The sequence below is a fragment of the Melitaea cinxia genome, chromosome 3 (genome assembly GCF_905220565.1).
Source record: "Melitaea cinxia chromosome 3, ilMelCinx1.1, whole genome shotgun sequence".
In the NCBI taxonomy this organism is placed as follows: domain Eukaryota; kingdom Metazoa; phylum Arthropoda; class Insecta; order Lepidoptera; family Nymphalidae; genus Melitaea; species Melitaea cinxia.
In genome coordinates this window covers 2,226,107-2,245,516 of record NC_059396.1, presented here as the reverse complement: position 1 = coordinate 2,245,516, position 19,410 = coordinate 2,226,107, and the positions used below count along the sequence as shown (strand labels likewise).

General features: G+C 35.0%; 1 protein-coding gene across 1 annotated transcript; it reads right to left on the bottom strand.

Annotated features, from left to right (window-relative positions):
- Positions 1–16: 16 nt before the first annotated feature.
- Positions 17–18,254, bottom strand: LOC123669698 (kinesin-related protein 8). Its single transcript, XM_045603289.1, has 6 exons — positions 18,192–18,254; positions 3,013–5,379; positions 2,589–2,786; positions 2,199–2,340; positions 1,231–1,443; positions 17–437 (listed from the first exon to the last, which is right to left on the bottom strand). Exons 1-6 carry the CDS (start codon positions 18,252–18,254, stop codon positions 349–351), a joined length of 3,072 nt encoding a protein of 1,023 aa, XP_045459245.1. The 3' UTR covers positions 17–348.
- Positions 18,255–19,410: the final 1,156 nt, after the last annotated feature.

Here is a 19,410-nt window from a genome sequence, read left to right as displayed (position 1 = left end):
TTTTTAAATAAAAAAATCCCATAAAGATTAAAAATTTATTTACAACAAAAAGTTAACTGCATAAATTAACATCCTATTTTACATTATATTTACAGTCTTAATTTATAATTGTGCCTTTACAGCCGCTACACGGAAACAAGTTCTGAACTTAGATAAACGTTATATAAAACCAGAATATACAAAATATATAATCGCCCCTTTCATACACGGACAATATTGGTACGCAGGAAAGAGAAAAACGATTGACAGTAACTGTAGCTTTTTTTTTTTATTGGAGCAAAGTATGGCTATGAATGTGTAGCTCCGTAATTTTTTTTGTAAATCTAATTTGGCGGGAAAGTACGTTGTCTAAAGCAGCGTGTCGACGGCATGGATGACGCCATTGGTCGCTGGTATGTTGTGGGTTATTACTTGAGCGTTGTTAACTTTGATGCGACCTGTTGGAGGAAACGAAATATGATTTTTAAGTAAAAAGAAATGACACCATACAATTAATAACTATAATACACAAAATTGTTTGAACTGTTTTTTTTTTTGCATAAACAAATGAATGATGTAGTCAGATTTTAAAATTTTCAGTTGTCACTGCATCTTTAAAATCCGGCCACATCATTTACTAAATTGTCAGTATGACATGTCTTATATAGGTATTCAAAAAACGAATTTGCTAACGAACCGATTATATTAAAACTCGATTTAAACACATGTTCGAGTTAAAGGAATCATTTAAATTATAGGGATCTGATTTTTGTTATTAAGATACAATTCAAAATTTCAAACACACGCTTCTCAAACTCAAGGAGATTGAACACATAGTAACAAGAGATAAGACTAATAAAACTTGCATTAACAATAGACGCTTACGCCTGAGAATTGCACATGAGCAAATAATTTTTATGTAGAAATGTCTATAACCTTGTAACGTACAACTTCAATGCGTATGTGCGCGTTGGCGCAACGGTCACAGAACTAGTTTGTGGTTGTTGTGCTGGCGGTTGCCGGTTCGATCCCCACACGACAAACATTTGTATTGGCCATACAGATGTTTGCCGTGGTCTAGGCGTTTGTGCTTGTATTGTATGTTTTCCGACAATACACAAGTAAATCCTAGTGGGGCCGTTGAATATAAAGCGTTTTAATTGTTTTTTTTTTTTAGTTTTATTTACTAAAAACAGGTGGGGGGAGATGAGGAGGCATAAATATAATGGAGTAGATGGCACGCGCTCTCACCGGAGCTCTTCTGCAGCGTGAGCGGCTTGGCGTCCTCCATGGAGTCCCGCAGCTGGTAGTAGCGCATGCCGGCGCTGTACAGCGCGCCCGGCAGCACGTGCCGCGCCACCAGCGCGCGCGCGCCCGCCCGCTCGCCCAGCCGCGCCAGCTCCGCCGCCGGCGCGCGCGCGAACGCCGCGTCGGTCGGCGCGAACACCGTGTACGTCTTGCTCTCTGGAATGTTCCAGATACACTTGTGGTGTCGTGCGAATTGTTTAACTGAGGTAGGGCACAGCGGGAATTGCCTGCTCAAAATATGGAGCCCGACTGGGGTAGTACCTCGACCTTACAGAAGACCACAGCTAAATAATACTGTTTTCAAGCAGTATTGTGTTCCTGTTGGTGAGTAAGGCCAGAGCTCCTGGGGGGATTGGGGATTGGGTCGGAAACGCGCTTTCGATGCTTCTGGTATTGTAGGCGTCTATAAGCTACGGTAATCTCTTACCAGCAGGTGAGCCGTACGCTTTTTTGCCGACCTTGTGATATAAAAAAAATTGTATCATCATCATCATCATTTCAGCCTATCACAGGCCACTGCTGGACACAGGCCTCCACAAGTTCACGCCAAAAATACCGCGAACTCATGTGTGTTGCCCATAGTCACCACGCTAGGCAGGTGGGTTGGTGACCGCAGGGCTGGCTGCCGAATTGTATGAGGATTCTTTTGTAGAAAAAGTGACCTACTTATAAGAAATGGATCTAAATGGTAAGAACACAACAACGAAATAACAACGAAATCTCAAATGCTTTACTTATTTTAAACAGGAATTTAAGCCATTTCTGTGACAATATCAATGAGACAGGCGTATACACCAATTTGTAGTAGATTTAAGGATTGTAGATTAGCTGTTTTTCTCGACCTAAGACCATTAACAGATTTCACACTTTTACAATAGTTTTTGCCATATATTTGCAGTATTTTGTCTTACCGGCTAAAATATCAGCGAAGCCACTCGCGTAAATGGCCTTGAGGAAAGTGGTGAAACGTCGGTCGCGATCTGCCTGCAGCGTCTGTACGAGGTCTCCTACTGGTAATGGGAACATTACTCGGTCAACTGCGTGGGCTATTCCCTGGAGGAATGAAAAAGAGTTGTTTTGTTTAGGATATTATATTTAAAAAAACCTTACTTTACTTAGACCTTTAAAAAAATAGAAGAAATGTAAAATAAATTCCTAATAATATCATCATAAGGCATGCTGCAATATCAAAATAGCGTTATTAATTCAAGTAATGTATATGACTAGACAAATGCCACTTATTATAATGAGACGCTCGATTGCGTAATAGCCAAGACTTAAAAGAAAGTAGACACACTTACCTGCGGTATATGAATATCCTTTTTGTCGTCAAGGACGCGAGCGCCGTTGATAGTCGTCACTCTTACTTCGTTCCACTCGACATCGTGCATGTCATACTGGTTTACTCGGAGTTGCGTGCCGGCGAGAGATACGCCGGTCATTTCATCTTGGAGAGATCCTATGTCGAAGGCGCCGGGGATCACGTGGTGGAGAAGCAACTGAGGATTTTAATATTATATTGGTGATTCCTAACTATGAAGACAGGTGTTAATTACCTTTTGAATGTGTTTTAGTAAACTGTATGTTTATTGTTTTTTTTTTTTAGTTTTTTTTTTAAAAGTCTAAAATGTGAATCAATTAATAGTAATGTTTATTGTGTATGAATGTGTATACTATATTTCAGTAATATTAAAGTTGTATTAGCGGATGTATATAAGAACTTACCCCACTTAAAAGCCTTGGATTGTCTCGGAATTTCTCTTCTGCTCTATCAGGACCTCCCAACTGAACCAATAATGTTCTGAACGCTTTGTCAGTAGGAGCGAAAATTGTGTAAGGACCTGTTTCATTCAAAATCGCGTCCAACCCAGATTGTTTCAAATATTTAGCTGTTGCGAATAGGCCGTTTTCTTTTAAAATGTCTATTAAATCAGGCGTGTCACTCTTTTCATAATTTAAGTTAATGGTGGACTCCTCGTAAATCGGCGGAGGTGCACTCGAACCTATCACGATGATATCTTGGGGAGTCGTCCTATAGATCGGGTTAGGGGTAGTATTTACTACTGTAGTACTAGGGACGTGACTTCTTGTAGCTGAATTATAGCTGTGTCTAGCTTTAATGTAATTTGGAGTGGAAGATTTTCCGACGTATCTTTCACTAGTAGTAGCACGAGTGGTAGGTGCATATGTTTGTGTTACAGGCGTAGATCTTGTTGATGATATGAAAGAGTTATGGTAGGTAGGAGCTGGAGTAGTTTGCACTGGATTTGTATGTCCAGAACTACCGTAATTGGATGTTGTTACATAACTTGTGTAACTCGATGGGTAATGCGAAGATTCAGCAACGTATTCGGTTGTTGTAACAGATGGACTTTGTGTGGTAGATGTGTAAATATTGTTAGTAATTTTTGTCTGTCCTGGAAGCTGTATTTCACCTTTCTTTATCTTGTTCAAAATGTCTTCAACCTCAGGCCCTTCTTCAGTCTGTTGTCCGTTCGCTTTAATACCCTTCACTTTAAATGTGCCATCGTCTTGCTCTTCTAGGAAAACAAAAGTGACTTTCTTTTTATTTTGAAGCGTATTTGGTATTTTAGACACTTCTTCCAGTTTTCCATTATCGGTTTGTTTTATTAGTTCAAAATTAGCTCCAGGTGGCAACACGCCTTTAGTCAAGTCATCAAAAGAGATGCGACTTTCCTTTTGCGTTTCTTGTGTTGCTGTTATAAATTTACCCAAATCGGGACTATCGGCGGCAATCGCACCTTTTGGAATCAAATTCGGGTTAGTTGTTCTAATGACTTCAAACTTTTGACCGTTTAAGGAAATTTCTCTAGATGAGAAATTTTTCTCATTGAAATCTTCTGGGTTTTCAGCTAAAGCTACTTTCAGCTGTTTTAATATGTCAGGTTTCTGTAGCAACGCTACGCTTTTTGCTCTTAAATTATCATCAAAACCTTTTGTATCGCTTTCTTCTAATAAATTCTTAATTTCATTGTAAAGTTTCTGCTTGTTTCTGTCTTGAGGAGGACCCCTCGTTCTAGTTGGTGAACGAGATCTATATCTAGAAGTAGGTCGTGGAGTTGTCGTAGTTGTGGTAGTTGTAGTAGTAGTAGTAGATGTAGTGGTGGTTGGGTGCTCTTTCTCATAAAGTTCAACAGCCTTTCTGAACAAATCTGTTTCGTGTGGCAGCAAAGGTCTTCGTTTTTCTTGATTGCGTTTGAAATATTCTTCGTAATTTTCAGTCGTCGTATAAGTTGGTATTGATTTAGTGGCTTGCTTACTGATAAATTCTTCGTGTAGTTTTTCTACTTTCTCTTGTTGCTTTTGTTGTTGTTTTTGAACAAACTCTTGATGTTTCTGAATAATTCTTTGCCTTTCCTGAAGTTCTTTTAATTTTTCCAGATTTTCTTTTGATTGTTGTTCGTAATAATCCCTTAATTGGGAAACAGACTGTCCATTATTATACAATTGATTTATAGAAGACTGGAAAGGAATTTGAGGATTATTCAGATTTTGTGGAGCTAGATTCGGTGCAGCTTGAATAGTTATAGGATTAGGCGCATTGAAGGATGGGTTTTGAGCACCACTCAGAGTAGGTAGAAAAGCCGCCTGAGTCGGTCTTTGCTGTGCAAGAGAGATTTGGCTATGAATATTAGGATTTTGGCTAAACGTTTGTGGAGCACTTTGCGTCAAAGGAAGACCATTATGAAAACCTGCTAAAGTAGGAATTGGCTGTGGTATATTTTGGTTATGAATTGTTGATTGTTGTATTTGACCCAAATTTTGTTGAGGCAAATTATTAATTGGAGGATTTACGTTTGATGATTGGCTAAATTGGAATCCATTGTTGTTCTGTATGGGAACATTGTTCGGGATGTTTTGTGCTGGTAGCAAGTTGTTGAACTGCGGTACATAGGGTTGTTGTTGAAAGATTGGCTGGGGGAATTGAATTGTTGGTGCTGGGCTACTTAGTAAGCCAGATTGTCCTTGGTAGTTCTGTAATGGAGCTGCTATTCCATATCTCGTTTGATGATCGTTGAAACCAGAAGGACCCAATGGTGGCTGTCTGTTTCGATCGAAGTCATTTTCTATCTGAAAATAAAAGAAAAGTTCTTAATCTTTTACCTACAACTACTACAGAAAATAATTTAAGGTAAAGAATAATAACTACTCCGAATACTTTTGAAAGTAAAAAAAAAAAACTGGCAAATTTGAAATAATTTTTTCCAGATATACATATCTTTTTTTTTTCTTCCAGAAAATAATTTATTACGCAAAATTAATAATGTATGCAACAATAATAAAGGTGTAAAAAAACGAATTCTTATAATGCTTGGGCGACAAACTGAGACATACTCGAATGCAAAGGGCACTAATGCATTTATTAAAAGAATTTCATAAAAATAATTATTTTATATTAAAGTCTATATATTTATTCGTTCTGGATTGCAACAGAATGTGATTTGACAGAGCAGTTTTCACACAATGCTCCGAGCTACATTCGTCTTTCCGTGACGCATCAGTAGCACGAAAGCGCATTCTTTATGCGCGCGGGCAGAAAGATGAGAGCTACATACTTTGCTTATGTATCGACTGTTTCTTTGACTCACGGGCTATTTTACATAAACTACTGGTAATCGAACGATCTATATTTTAATTATTACTGCGTTACAAATGGTTGCTTTGCGTAAAAACTAAGAAACAAATAACTCTAAAATTTATTGATATGATGTGAAATGACATAACAGTTCCGTCGATGAACTCTTGAATAATTTGAAAGACTTTTTGAATAGGCGACACATTTATATTACACAAGTACAAGTAATATCAAGGAAGTACTTTTGCTGATTAAATATAAAAAAATCTATATTTTAGTTAAATTTACGTAATTTAATGGTTGTTTGAATACCGGTTAAATGACATGCGGGATGCTAAGCGCCGAACTGTCTCACAGGCCACTTTCACGCATTCGCGTCATAGCGACTCTTGGTTTCGTTTGTACTTTTGTTTTAAAGGTCATACGATTCGTGAGAGTGAAAGACGCGTCGAGAATACATTTCGATGATATTCGTAAAACTTAGTAGTTATATAGGTATTTGATGATGGAAGGAAAAATAAATATTGATTTTTGTTATATTTGAATTCAAAAATAAAATAGAAGTATATATTTTTGGAAATAGGAAAATTTTATGTCATTATAAAATCATGCACAAATAAAATTTGATAACTCTCTCGTTAACGAGAATTAATGTTTTTCGCATTTGTAAAATTTAAAAAAAAAAAACTATCCACTATAGTGGATAGTTAATAAAATTTATTTTATAAATCAGAATGTAATTCTTTATTTTGATAGTTATATGAGACATAAAAGACACAATAAACCATTTATAATCGCTTTAATTAAAAATACTTAGGATACTTAAAATCGTCCATGTGAAAAATTAAAATGAAGAAAAATAGAAGTTATAATAATAATAATATATTCTTTATTGTACACCAAAATATAAACAAACAGTAGTAATTACAAAAAAAAGTTATTAAAGTGTGTTACGTCTAGTTACCAATGCAACAATGTAAAACAAATAAAATGTCGATTTTCTAATCGTTTGGAAACAAAGATGAGATGTACACGAGTTGAATCAGAATAAGTCCGGTTTCCGTAAAACGATGAAAGTTGGCTTTCTCGCTCATTATGTTGTGTTACGTTGTGTTTACCGAATGAGTGTCAGTTGTACGAACACGTTCCTTGCACGTCTTCTTTGGGCGTTAAATTTTATTATGTAGCACAGCTCAGCTTCAGCCTCTAATATCCTACCTTTGGGCATAGGCTTTTTTCCCCATGTAGGAAAAGAATCAGAGCTTATCACGCAGCTCCATCACGCTGCTCCAATGCGGGTTAGCGTATATATTTTCTACTATGAGTAACGATCGCTATCAGATGTACATGATAACAACCGAGGCCGACGTCTTAACGTGCTCTCCGAGGCACGGTGGGAAGACCCACAAGGACTGCAAAAAACACCCAGACCACGGCAAATTAACTAAATTCCAAACCTAATTACTGTTAGGTATGGTCTTGCGTGTCGTTCGCTTAACCAATATTTTTTTGATAGATGTTAAGAATTCGTATTTTGCATTCTTCTTCATAATTTATATTTTACGTTTTATTAATCCTATTGTATATTTTGCTACGTAAATATTGTTTTAAATTATTATTTGTTTTTAATAAAAAGTCTGTGGAGATATCGAATATTTTATCGTTACTTCATTCGTTAAATAGCTTATTCGATAAACAAATTATCCTCCATGTAGGAGAATAGTTCGAAATGGATAGCAGAGAAAAACTAAGCAATCTAGATTTAAGCTCACGACCTGGTGTCGAATACGTGTTCTATCCACTGCACCATCTTATTGACATGATTATATATCACCGCTGATTCGACGGACGTTGTTCTGACTTGCGAACTTTCAAACGCTTGATGTCTAACTTATCATTACATAATCCGAAATTTTTGGGGTAAAATTTCTTTAAGCACAGTCACTTGGGGAGTAAGCCGATGTATACGTGACGAAAGTGTTACGAAAAATGTGATCGGACGAGGCGAACTGAAGGAGAGAGACGTGCGAGCACACATTTTCTCTCTCTTTCCCTTATAGCCAGTTACGTTTCGTTTATCTAAGAAACAGCGCAGGCCTATTGTGCAGAAGTTTTACTTCAGTCGACGTTACGTTCAGTCGTATGGTCTAAGGCACATTCGTTTATTTTTTCACTTTTTTCTGATTTTCTGTGTTGTTTTCTGAATCCGTCATTCCGTGAAAACTATCTATAAAATATTAGAAAACTTTGAAAGTTGAAGAAAACTAGTTGAATAGATCCAGCTGTTTTTGAGTTTTGCACCTAGCAACATACTTTGCCGTTTTTATTAATGTTGGTTATTAGAACTCGCTCTACGTCTTCACCTACGTGGCTTACACGATGTTGGCTGTTTCATCTTCTCCCATTAAAATGTCACTCAGTGATAACGTGATGTTCCACTAGTGCAAGAATTTTAAAAAGCTGTCCGTTACAAACAATCAAAACACCATGGATATCTTTTTATAATCCATACTCATAACATAATGAAACAATTTTTTTTTTTTTTTGTTCAATTCGCTAACCTCAGGAACTACTTGGTTCGAACTGATTTTTTTTTTTTTAGTGTTGGATAGCCCATTTACCGAAGAAGGCTATAGGCTATTTTTTTCCTCAAATTAATGCTGAACCGCGGGGCACAACTAGTATTACTATAACTACAAAATATTTATTGATAAAAAAAAAATATTATTTATATTCGACAGATAGGCTTTATTTATTAAAAGCGAAAGTTTTTTTACATCCTCGACATCCGTACAGAGAGCTCTTAAAGATAATTACGAATCTAACTCGTTTTACCATAAAAATATACGGTGTTACGTGATCGTGTCGTCTCGTTCGATTCCCCGGTTACGCAAAGTTACGTGTCAACGAATCCCGAGCTATGCGATATTTCCTGATCGCCGTGCAACTGCGGTTTTATTTAGCCCTTTTATGTGTTACGTGAATTACGTAAACCAAGTAAATTATGTTTACTTAGCTCTGTTTGTGGTTTTGTTTGAGTGAGTCGTAACTCATTTCGTTTCGTTCTAGAATAATATCGTTATGCGTAATTTAAAATTATAATAAATTGACAATATTTTAAATAAATATATTTTAATATGACATAAATAAAGACTCGTGACAATGTTATATAAGTACTGTTATATTTAAGTGCTAACTAAATATAAGTACGTTTATACTAAAAAAGTGTGTTTGGACTTGTGTACGCACGTAAGAAGTTATAGGTACCTTCTTCATTGGCTAGCTAACTTCACGTTGCTAACTTCTTCTTCGTTGACTAGCTAACTTCAGAGTGTCGGGTTTGTGTGTGTCGTAAAAATGTACTTTCATCATTTTTCTTTAATGCACCAAAATAACTATATATATAACTTCAAAAAACTAGATGATTTAGTGTTTCAATTATAATTGATATTTAAGCATATTTATACTTTTTTATACAATTAGGTCGACATACAAGCGTACGGCTCACCTGATGGTAAGCGATTACCGTAGCCTATAGACGCCTGCAACACCAGAAGCATCGCAAGCGCGTTGGCGAGCCTAATCCCGCACCCTAATCCTCCTTACTCACCACAAGAACACGTCACAACTTAAAGACAGTATTACTTATTTAGCTGTGATCTTCTGTAAGGTCGAGGCTGGCCAATCGGGCTGCTCCAAATTTTAAGCAGGATATTTTCTGCTGAGCCCCACCTCAGTTAATTTACCTCACTATTCTTTACTGTATATTTGTAATCTAAAAACTTTAGATATTTTCTTTTTAAGTATATATTTATATAATCTTTATTGTACACCTGAAAAACAAATTGAAAGAAATACAAAAAAAGTACGAAAAATGTATGTTAAAGTAATCAATTAATACGAAAGTTATTATGCGCTCATCTCTAACGTCAGGTTTAAATGAGATGAGATTATATCAGAGTCAGAATTGAAGGAAGTATTTTATGTAAAATAGTGTGCTAAAGAACCGTCTATTGCTTATGTTGTATTTCTTTATTTATTTGGATGCATTTAATTAATTTATTTATTCTTATAAAGGTACTTCAACGACTTATTCAATATTAACAATAGGAGTATTTACAGAATCAATCAAATATTCGGAAAAACAGTTTATGGTGAGCTTGTCACTTATAGAAGTACACAGCACTTACATAAAAGAATTTTGTTCTATCGTTACATCAATCAGCACAGCAACAAATAAATATACAAACCAAAGAAATTGCAAAAGAATTTATAACGGAAAACAACTTAAGAATGTAGGTCCCATTTAATACTGAATCTAATACTGAATAGAAAACTAAAAAGCTAACAACAGGCTACCACATATTGTTATGTAACAGTCTGTAAATGTCAAAGGTATATTCTTCTAAAGAGAACGAATCTAATCGAATCCGTCACGATGAAGCACAGCGAACTGGGACAAAAAACTCCACATCACCAAATTTATAACGCATGTCGGTTTCTTTAAAACGTTTTTCTTGAGTGTTGAGTATTTTTCAAGGTATACTTTTTTTGGCCGTTAGGGAAAAATTATGAGAGTAAATTTTTAGGATGCGCGCGCACACCGTCATGAAAAAAAAACCAATACCCTGAAGTTAGCTAGTCAACGAAGAATGAGTTAGCAACGTGAAGTAAGCTAGCCGATTAAGTACAACGTCTTGCGTGCGTACATAAGTACACACACACTTTTTTAAAAGGTTACAGCTTTAAAATACGTCGATTCCAGCTATATAAATCAAATAAAATTAAATCTAAAATGTATTTCAGGTTTCAGTCGGTCAGTCGGAGACGCGGGTTCGAACCCCGCTGGAGCGGTCAATTTTTGATATGATATTCAAAAATGTTTAGAATTCCTAATGTGTGGGTACAAAAATAAAATCGTAGATAAAATGTATATATTTAAGGCTTCAAATGCATCTTTTTAATCGCCATTCTACAGCTATTTAGCCTTTAATCCATTAATTGATCATATTGCATGTGAAATTGAAACCGATTCGGAATATAGATTGTTCTGAGAAAAATCAGCAAGGAACTTAACTGTTCTAAATAGTCGTGGTGAACTCGTCACTAATAGAAGTACACAGCACTTACATGAGGATATGCTGTGTGGCTACGGCATCAAAGAATATAGCCACCCCCTCTCTTCCCGTGGTTGTCGTAAGAGACGACTAGGGATAGCATAGTTCCACTACCACCTTGGAACTTATAAAGCCGACCGATGGCGGGCTTTGAAATACACAGGCCGAAGACGGGCAGCAGCGTCTTAGGTGCGACAAAGCTAGCCATGCGGTCACCAACCCGCCTGCCCAGCGTGGTGACTATGGGCAAAACACACAAGCTCGCGGCATATTTGGCGCGAACTTGTGGAGGCCTATGTCCAGCAGTGGACTGCAATAGGCTGAAATGATGATGATGATGATGAAATACTCGTGAAGTGAAATTAAGAACTAAAGCATTAACTAAAAATACTATACATAGATCTTTAAATTAGTATCAAAATTAAAGGCAGTTGAAAGTAATGTACTGGTACTAAAATAAAGTAGTAATTAAACACGAAAATAGTACAGGAATTACCGATTTCGTAGGAAGTGTGTCAAAATTAACAGATAAGTCTTATTTAACACAGATAAAATTATAACATAGCTGATTGTAACCTCTTTTTACTTCCGAAATAAAATTCTTTTATTTATAATTCGTGCCGCGTATGTAATAAAATTTATGATAGTAATTATTACTCCTGTGTGAAATAAGTAATGTAATAGTTAGGTGTATTGTTACGTAACTTTTTTTCTATTACTTAACTATAATTATAACTGTCATTATCACTTACATTTTTAAAATAATTAAAAACAATGTACATAAAATTTTTCGTAACCTAAACTTACAATGATATTGTAATAAATTATCATTTTTTGTTGTTTTATTTGTTTTCTTATACTGTAAGTGGCTTTAATTGTTTTTTTAAGTTATTTAATTTAATATTGAAGCTGATATAACTGTATAATAATTTTACTTGCTTATGTATTGTTTTGATGATGACTCACGTCTTGACTTTGATTCAATTGCTTTAAGAAATTAGAGAATATTATAGTAAAAAAAGTTTTTCACTCATTGGTCTCTAGTATAATATAAATCATGTGTCAGTGGACTGAAAACACATGCAACACGATCCTAAACGCCCAGACTACGACACAACATGTCGGCAAACGAATATACGGCCCATAAGCTGGTAAGCGATTACCGAAGTCTATAGACGCCTGCAACACCAGAAGCATCGCATGCGCATTATTAATTGTACCTCCGACCGCGTGACGAGTGCGTTACGAAAAGTGTGATAGGGCGAGGCGAACGGAAGTTGAGAGGGAGATATAAGTTAGTGAAGATAGAAAGAGGGAGAGTTACGTTTCGTAAGTTTTACTTCAGTCATGTAATCTAAAGTACATTCGTTTTCTTCGTCTTGCGCGCGTTGCTACGCTTTTTCTTATTTTTTTGGTCGTACCAACTCAGAAACCTTTGTAGGCTTATGCACAACATTTTGCTGATGATCATGACATGGAGGACTTGACAAGGACATACAGACTAACATTCATATATATATATATATATATATATATATAGTTTTATATAACAACAGATTTTGTAATACTAAGCTCGGTATTTATTTATTCTAGCTATTTGTTTCAGACAACCCAAGATGTTATATGTACTCGTAGTTTAATTGAAAGCCTCTCGCTTGGATCCATTCTCTACAGTAACGAACTCAAATTAGTTAAATACGCGTGTAATGTAAGATCGATTAATTCCAGTCTATCGGACACAGCAGCATCTTACTGTGAAAGTAGTTAGCGATCGCGTGCCGCTCGCTCCATGTACATTAGAACATGCAAGCGTTAACAAATAAATACATATGACATTTTAGTTATTACGAGTTTACGACTATGAATATACTCGTATTTATGTATATTACTCAGGTCATTCACCTCGTAGCGTATTTAAAACATAACAGGAAGTATAATTCGACTAATTTTTTAATTTACTGAAAGGAGGTTCTTAATTTGACTGTATTTTTTTTCTTTTGTTATCTCATACATTTTACTGGGTGTAATAAGATAATTAATTTTAATTTTTTTTAAATTTAAAGCTGGTGCTTTAAATTGGTTGAATTGAAGTTTGATCGCGATCTGACGAGAAGTTTTTGATTTATTGTTACTTTTCGATGTAAATTATGAGATTTTAGTTTAAGAACAAACACTATTAGATGGAATTTGAATTGGAACACTTTTCTTCTCAACCGATAAAACAAAAAAAAAATGGTTTGATAGTTGAGGTGCAACAGGCCGTAATGTTCTAGTATTTTGGTAGCCCTTTTTGTTAGCTTATAACTTAACTGTGTAAGTGAAACGTTTAATGGGAATCGAGGATATGTAATTATAAACGTATACTAGCTATCCTGGCGAAGATCGTATCGCCTAATTTTTTTCTCTTAAATATAACAATTACATATATCAAAATAAAATATAGCCGTTCTTTGAAGTTGGATCAAACTATACATGGTGTACAAATTTGAATAAAATCGGTTAAGTAGTTTAGGAGTCCATTGCTGTCAAACAACGTGACGCGTAATTTATAAATATTAAGATTAGTTTGTTACACGACTTAAAAAAAAACATCCTCAAAATGAAGGAGACTTTTTGTCATCGATACGAGATGAACCTTTTTAGAACAATAAATTCAAATTTTGATCGCATTGTTAGACCGGCTCTATCTTTGAAATTATTGAACGATTCTTCAGATGTCACAGAAGTATATAGCATCGGATGTAGCATTACATAATGTAATTGTACACTTAGCTTGTTACATTATGATAAATTATCTGTAACTTTTACTTCATAAATTTGTTACAAAATATTTAATCTTATTGTTTCCTGGTGTGCAGTTTTGTCTGTTTGCATTAGACCTTTATCGATAACAGATAGTAATAAAACAGTTATGTTTTAAGTGTGCAATTAAACGATACGTCGTTGACCCTGCTTTCTGCTCCAGGATCAGTGTGTAATATTATCGTACGCGTGAAGTTTCAATAACACTACTTTTTGGAGTTTATTGGTTAACTCCTTAAAAATCGATTTTCATATAAGGCCGGTATAAAAAAAAAACGGGGAGTAAAATCTACTGAACGAATGACTTCGTTACGTTTTTGTTAACGCCATCTATCGGAACCCCATAAGGTTATATAGTGTATTTGATTCGTTTATTTACCATTTGATATGGTATTAATATTTTTCTTAGACTAGTAAGCCTTTTTTGTGCCTATTTAAACAATTGATCTGAAAGAGTAAACTCCAGTCGTGCGTCGGAGCTGACACACAATTTTTTAATTTTTCCAATTTTCTGTACAATTTATATTCTAATTTTTAATTCTACTTAGTACAAGAACTTTCTACAAAAGTCAAAATAAAGAGTAACCGGATCGGTCCAGCTGTTCTCGAATGCCTATAGCGCTTAACAACACATTTACATACATATTTACTTTTATTTATATAGATATACTGTATATAAAAAGTGTAAAGTCAGAACAAATAGTATATAATGCTAGATAACAGGAACATTATGAAAATCGTGACAGCGAACAATAATTTCATAACAATCAGAAGACAATCGCAGGTTACTCGACGACCAGTAATGTAAGCGACTCAATTAATTTTCGTTCATTATATTTACGTGAAAGTATTGTATGAGAATATTTTATTACATTCAAAGTTTTTAATTTGTATTGTTCATTTGATTCGGAATGTTGGCGGAAGTTGTATCAGTTTCATTGTGGTAAATGTAATTGAAAAATATCATAGCTACTTATTATTTGACGACGGTTCAATTCCCGCTCACAACAGACATTTATATTGATCATATATTATTATATGTGCTTGTGTATTGTGTGTGTTTCCAGATACGCTACACAGGAGAAAACCCTACTGGGGGCGTTGAGTGTGAAGCGTCAAGATTTTTTTTTAATTTCAAATATATATTTTTTCATACCACTAGATTGGTCAAAAGCGTACAGTACGCCTGATAGTAAGTGGCTACCGTAGCCTATAGACGCCTGCAACGCTAAAAGCATTCCAAGAACTTTGCTGACCTTTACCCAACTCCCCTAGGAACTCTGGCTACCTTACTCTACATAGGAACCGACGCTACTTTAGAGCAATTTTAATATTGTTATGCTTTAGATTATTTGTAAAATTAAAAAAAAAAGTATTAGACGTAACTCTCTCAGACCTCATTTTGTAGTTTTTAAAATCCGTTCAATCTTATGATTATTTTTTGTTATAGCAATCGTTTTAAAATATAAATATCGATTTATAGGAATACAGTTTTAAAATTATTGTAGAAATTGTTGAATTCAATAAACGCATACATTTTTTGATCGTTGATAACATTTTTATTATTTATTTATCTGATTATCATAAAGTCAGTTTCGCACGAACATCCACTTTCGCGACATAATTACTCATTGTCCGAGTTCAAGGCGTCCTCACATGCGTATTCTTCATTAACAATTATACGATTTTTTGTTAATTTTTTATTTCACACGGTTCAATAACTGATTTTGAAAGTTTTTTGATTTTTAGTGTTTTTTCATAATATGTATTTTTGAAAAACTGGAATGAAAATGACGACGTCGACGAAGGTTTAGTGCGCAGACGTCAATGTATATTCATATAAGTTTCATAAATAGTCGAGTCAAATGTAAAATTTAATAAGAATTTTAATCGAATAATAATTAAACATAAATATATTTCATTATATTATTTAGCTATGTCGGCTCTTGATTCTATAAATATGCTGACCCCGCAAACGTTCTTTTGCCATGTATTTTAACCTTCTCAATCCCCCCCCATAACTTAGGGGTATGAAAAATAGATGTTGATCGATTATCAGACCTACTCGATATGCACACAAAATTTCATGAGAATCGGTCAAGGAGGAGGAGGAGTTTAACTACAAACACCGCAACACGAGAATTTTATACATTTATATATTTGTTAGATAAAAGAATCTTTTATTAATAATTTCAGACAGTTTTATTTGATTATTCACGTTATAGATTAAACGCATAAATAAGACATCCTTCATCGGTCGATGCCTTAAGCAGATTCTTAGTATCTGCGTAAGGCCTACGTGGCCGTCCTAAACACACTTGGAGATGTTCATTGCAAGAGGAACTGAGGGCGATCGGGCTGACGAGAAGTAAAACTTATAATAATAAAATGATGACCTGTGATCCATCTCGCATCCACTTTAATCACACTGTCAAATGTATCCCACAAATGAGCATAAGCCTCTTTCTTCGTGTAGGAGAAGGCTGATCAGGCACCACGCTGCTCTACTGCATATTTGCGGATACATTACCTTCTATAAGTAACGATTGCTTTTAGGTGTATATATAACACAACCGGGACCGTCTGCTTAACGCACTCTCCGAGGCACTGTGGCTAACCCTACACGAATAGACAACCAGACCAGAAACAAATATTTGTAGCAACACAAATATACATCCCGAGCGAAATCGTCGGTGTGTGGGTGCCTACACGGCACTGCACTACTACACCAGAGCGATGTCAAATGTGTCAGTGCAAAAAAAAATTAGCAGAATAACTCCAATGTAGATTCTTATTTTACATGCCACTTTAAACTATTCGACCTGTGAAAGCTCTGGGTTACGCGTCACATGTGTTAACCGCTGTGACCTCACGATGTCACGGTTTTCACTATCGGTCGAAGAAAGTCTGTTACGTAGGCGCAATTAATGTTACCTACTGTGACTACATCACGATGTTTGGGTTGCTAGAATTTCGTCCCCGTTTTACTCGTTTAAACTTGCCCATTGTCTTTCTACTGCAAGTATATGTTTACCTATTTAATACTTTATTGTATACCATAAATACATAATAAACGAAGTTTCAAAATAGTTACATAATGACATACGACGGACTTGTATCTTATTGGTAATTTCTTCTAAACAATCCCACCTATTTTTATATTAGTGGAAGTATTATTCAAAGTAACCTTATATCGATATTTCGATTTGGCGTTGTAAGTAAATTCTTTTTTCTCTTTTATAATAGGGAGTATTTTTTTGTTACAGTTATTAAGTAAATTTTTTAATGTTATCGATTTTAAATTTTTATTTTACTAAGCGTTCGATACTTTTTATATGTACTTTGTGGTTACGGCATTCAAGAATATAGCCACACCCTCTCTTCCCGTGAGTGTCGTAAGAGGCGACTAAGGGATAAGACAGTTTCACTACCACCTTGGGACTTAAAAAGCCGACCGATGGCGGGATAACCATCCAACTGCTGACTTTGAAATACACAGGCCGAAGACGGGCAGCAGCGTCTTCGGTGCGATAAAGCCAGCCCTGCTGTCACCAACTCGCCTGCCCAGCGTGGTGACTATGGGCAAAACACATGAGTCCAAGCGAACTTGTGATGGTTGGTAGTATGTCCAGCAGAGGACTGCAAAAGCTGAAGTGATGATGATGATGATGGCTTTTTATATGCTTTATTTTTGTGTCCGCCTGTTATTAATTTTTAATAAGTATCAACTCTACATTTTAGACCAAGACATGGTATGTAGTCATCACTCGGGCAATCAAGTAAATTATATATATTATAAGTTTGTAAATGTCTAAAACCTCATAATCAAATACAATCATACATATCAAGTGAAAGGTTACAAAAAGATGTCAAAGACTTTAAAAAATGTGATGTGAATGTTTCCGGTGGTACCGACATCAAAAAATTTCTTTTCCCGCCTTTTTTTCTTGCAAACAACTTTCTATATCTTCTTTGAGTACATTGATAGCATTTATGTAATTTACATATCTGTATGACTATGCGGACCGTGCGGTTTTAAACGCGTTCATAATTCATATATCCGGGTCATAGTTTATATGTGACCTATATAAGCTTACTTTAACCGCATGTAAAAAAACAAGGAGCTGCCAGTTGTATGATAAATTTCAAACTTTTTTTTTTTGAAAGTGAACCATTCTGTACGAAAAGGTTTTAGTTCTTTAAATTCATAAAAAAATATAAATTTAAACACAAGAGGGACGGGGATATTATTATTATATTATTATACGAATTTTCACGATTTCTTTTTTTTAATTTTTTTGTCTATGAAAAATTATTTAACAACGAAGAAGCGGTCGCGGATTTTAGGTACTATTAAATATATTAATTTTAATTTGTAATGAACTTACTCTAGGTCCAGTAATGGCGACGACGGTTTGCGCCAGCAATAACAAATAAACGCTACCCCTCATGCTGCACTCTCACACAGAGCGGCCGAGTACCATCACACAACACTGTCCCTTCACAGTCCAGCGCTCACTGAATCCCGATTACACAAAACACTCCAAATTCAAATTATAGCATAGACTATAAAAACTTTTTTTTTTAATAATTGGCGCGAAATTGACAGTTAACTTTTTTTACGCGGACACGCGGCGACAGACTCTACAACAGTACAGCCGGCGGTGAACGTCTCTTCGTTTTACCACCCCTACTCCGGCCGCCCCTACTTAAAGTTTCGAAAGGATCGTAAACCGAGAATCGTTTTAAAATAAGTGTCTATTGTATGGTGTTAATTAAATGTTGCATAAAATAATTAAGATGACATCTCAAAAGTGGCGCATATCATACTCAAATGCTTTTAAACTGTTATTTTTTAAATGATAAATGACATTAAAATAAAAAATTGAAAAAAGAACAAATTAACTACAAGTAAAATGTTGTTTGCACGGACAGACAATTACAAAATAAATTGCTTATTTTTAACAAAATATTCTAGCTTACAAAATGGAACATAATTTGCATTAAATTTTAATATCAATTATTTTCACACCGCGCTACGAACGCTCTGTTAAAAAAAGGCAAGCCTTAAAACATGAAAAAAGGTTTTATAAGTAGGATTTTAATCTAAGAATCACAGACTAGAACAAAAATTACATCATTTAGGCTAACCTGGTGCTAAAGCTAGACGAATCGGAAGTTAACAAAGACACCAGATGAACCGTGGCGGGTATCGAATACCCTTACAAAACCCTTATGCAAGACCGACCTCATTTCAATTAATGGAAATCTTATGGTAAAATCATTAATCGGGTGAAATATCTTCGTTTTGAAACGTAACGAACAATGGACCAGGATGTTGTGCCACGGTGAAATGAGTCGGAGCGCAGATAGGCTCACCATTTCTTATATTGACTGACATATTATTATTTTAAGTTTAAAAATATTCAAATAACAAAAAAATTATATTTGTATATGAATTGAAGTTTTTTCAAATCCATTTTTGAAGAGACTAACAATCATATTTTAAAAATATACATATACCTCTCCTATCAACACTTATTAAACACACGTCAATCTTATTAATACGTAATACAAGAAATAAACATTATACACTATAAAAAAAAA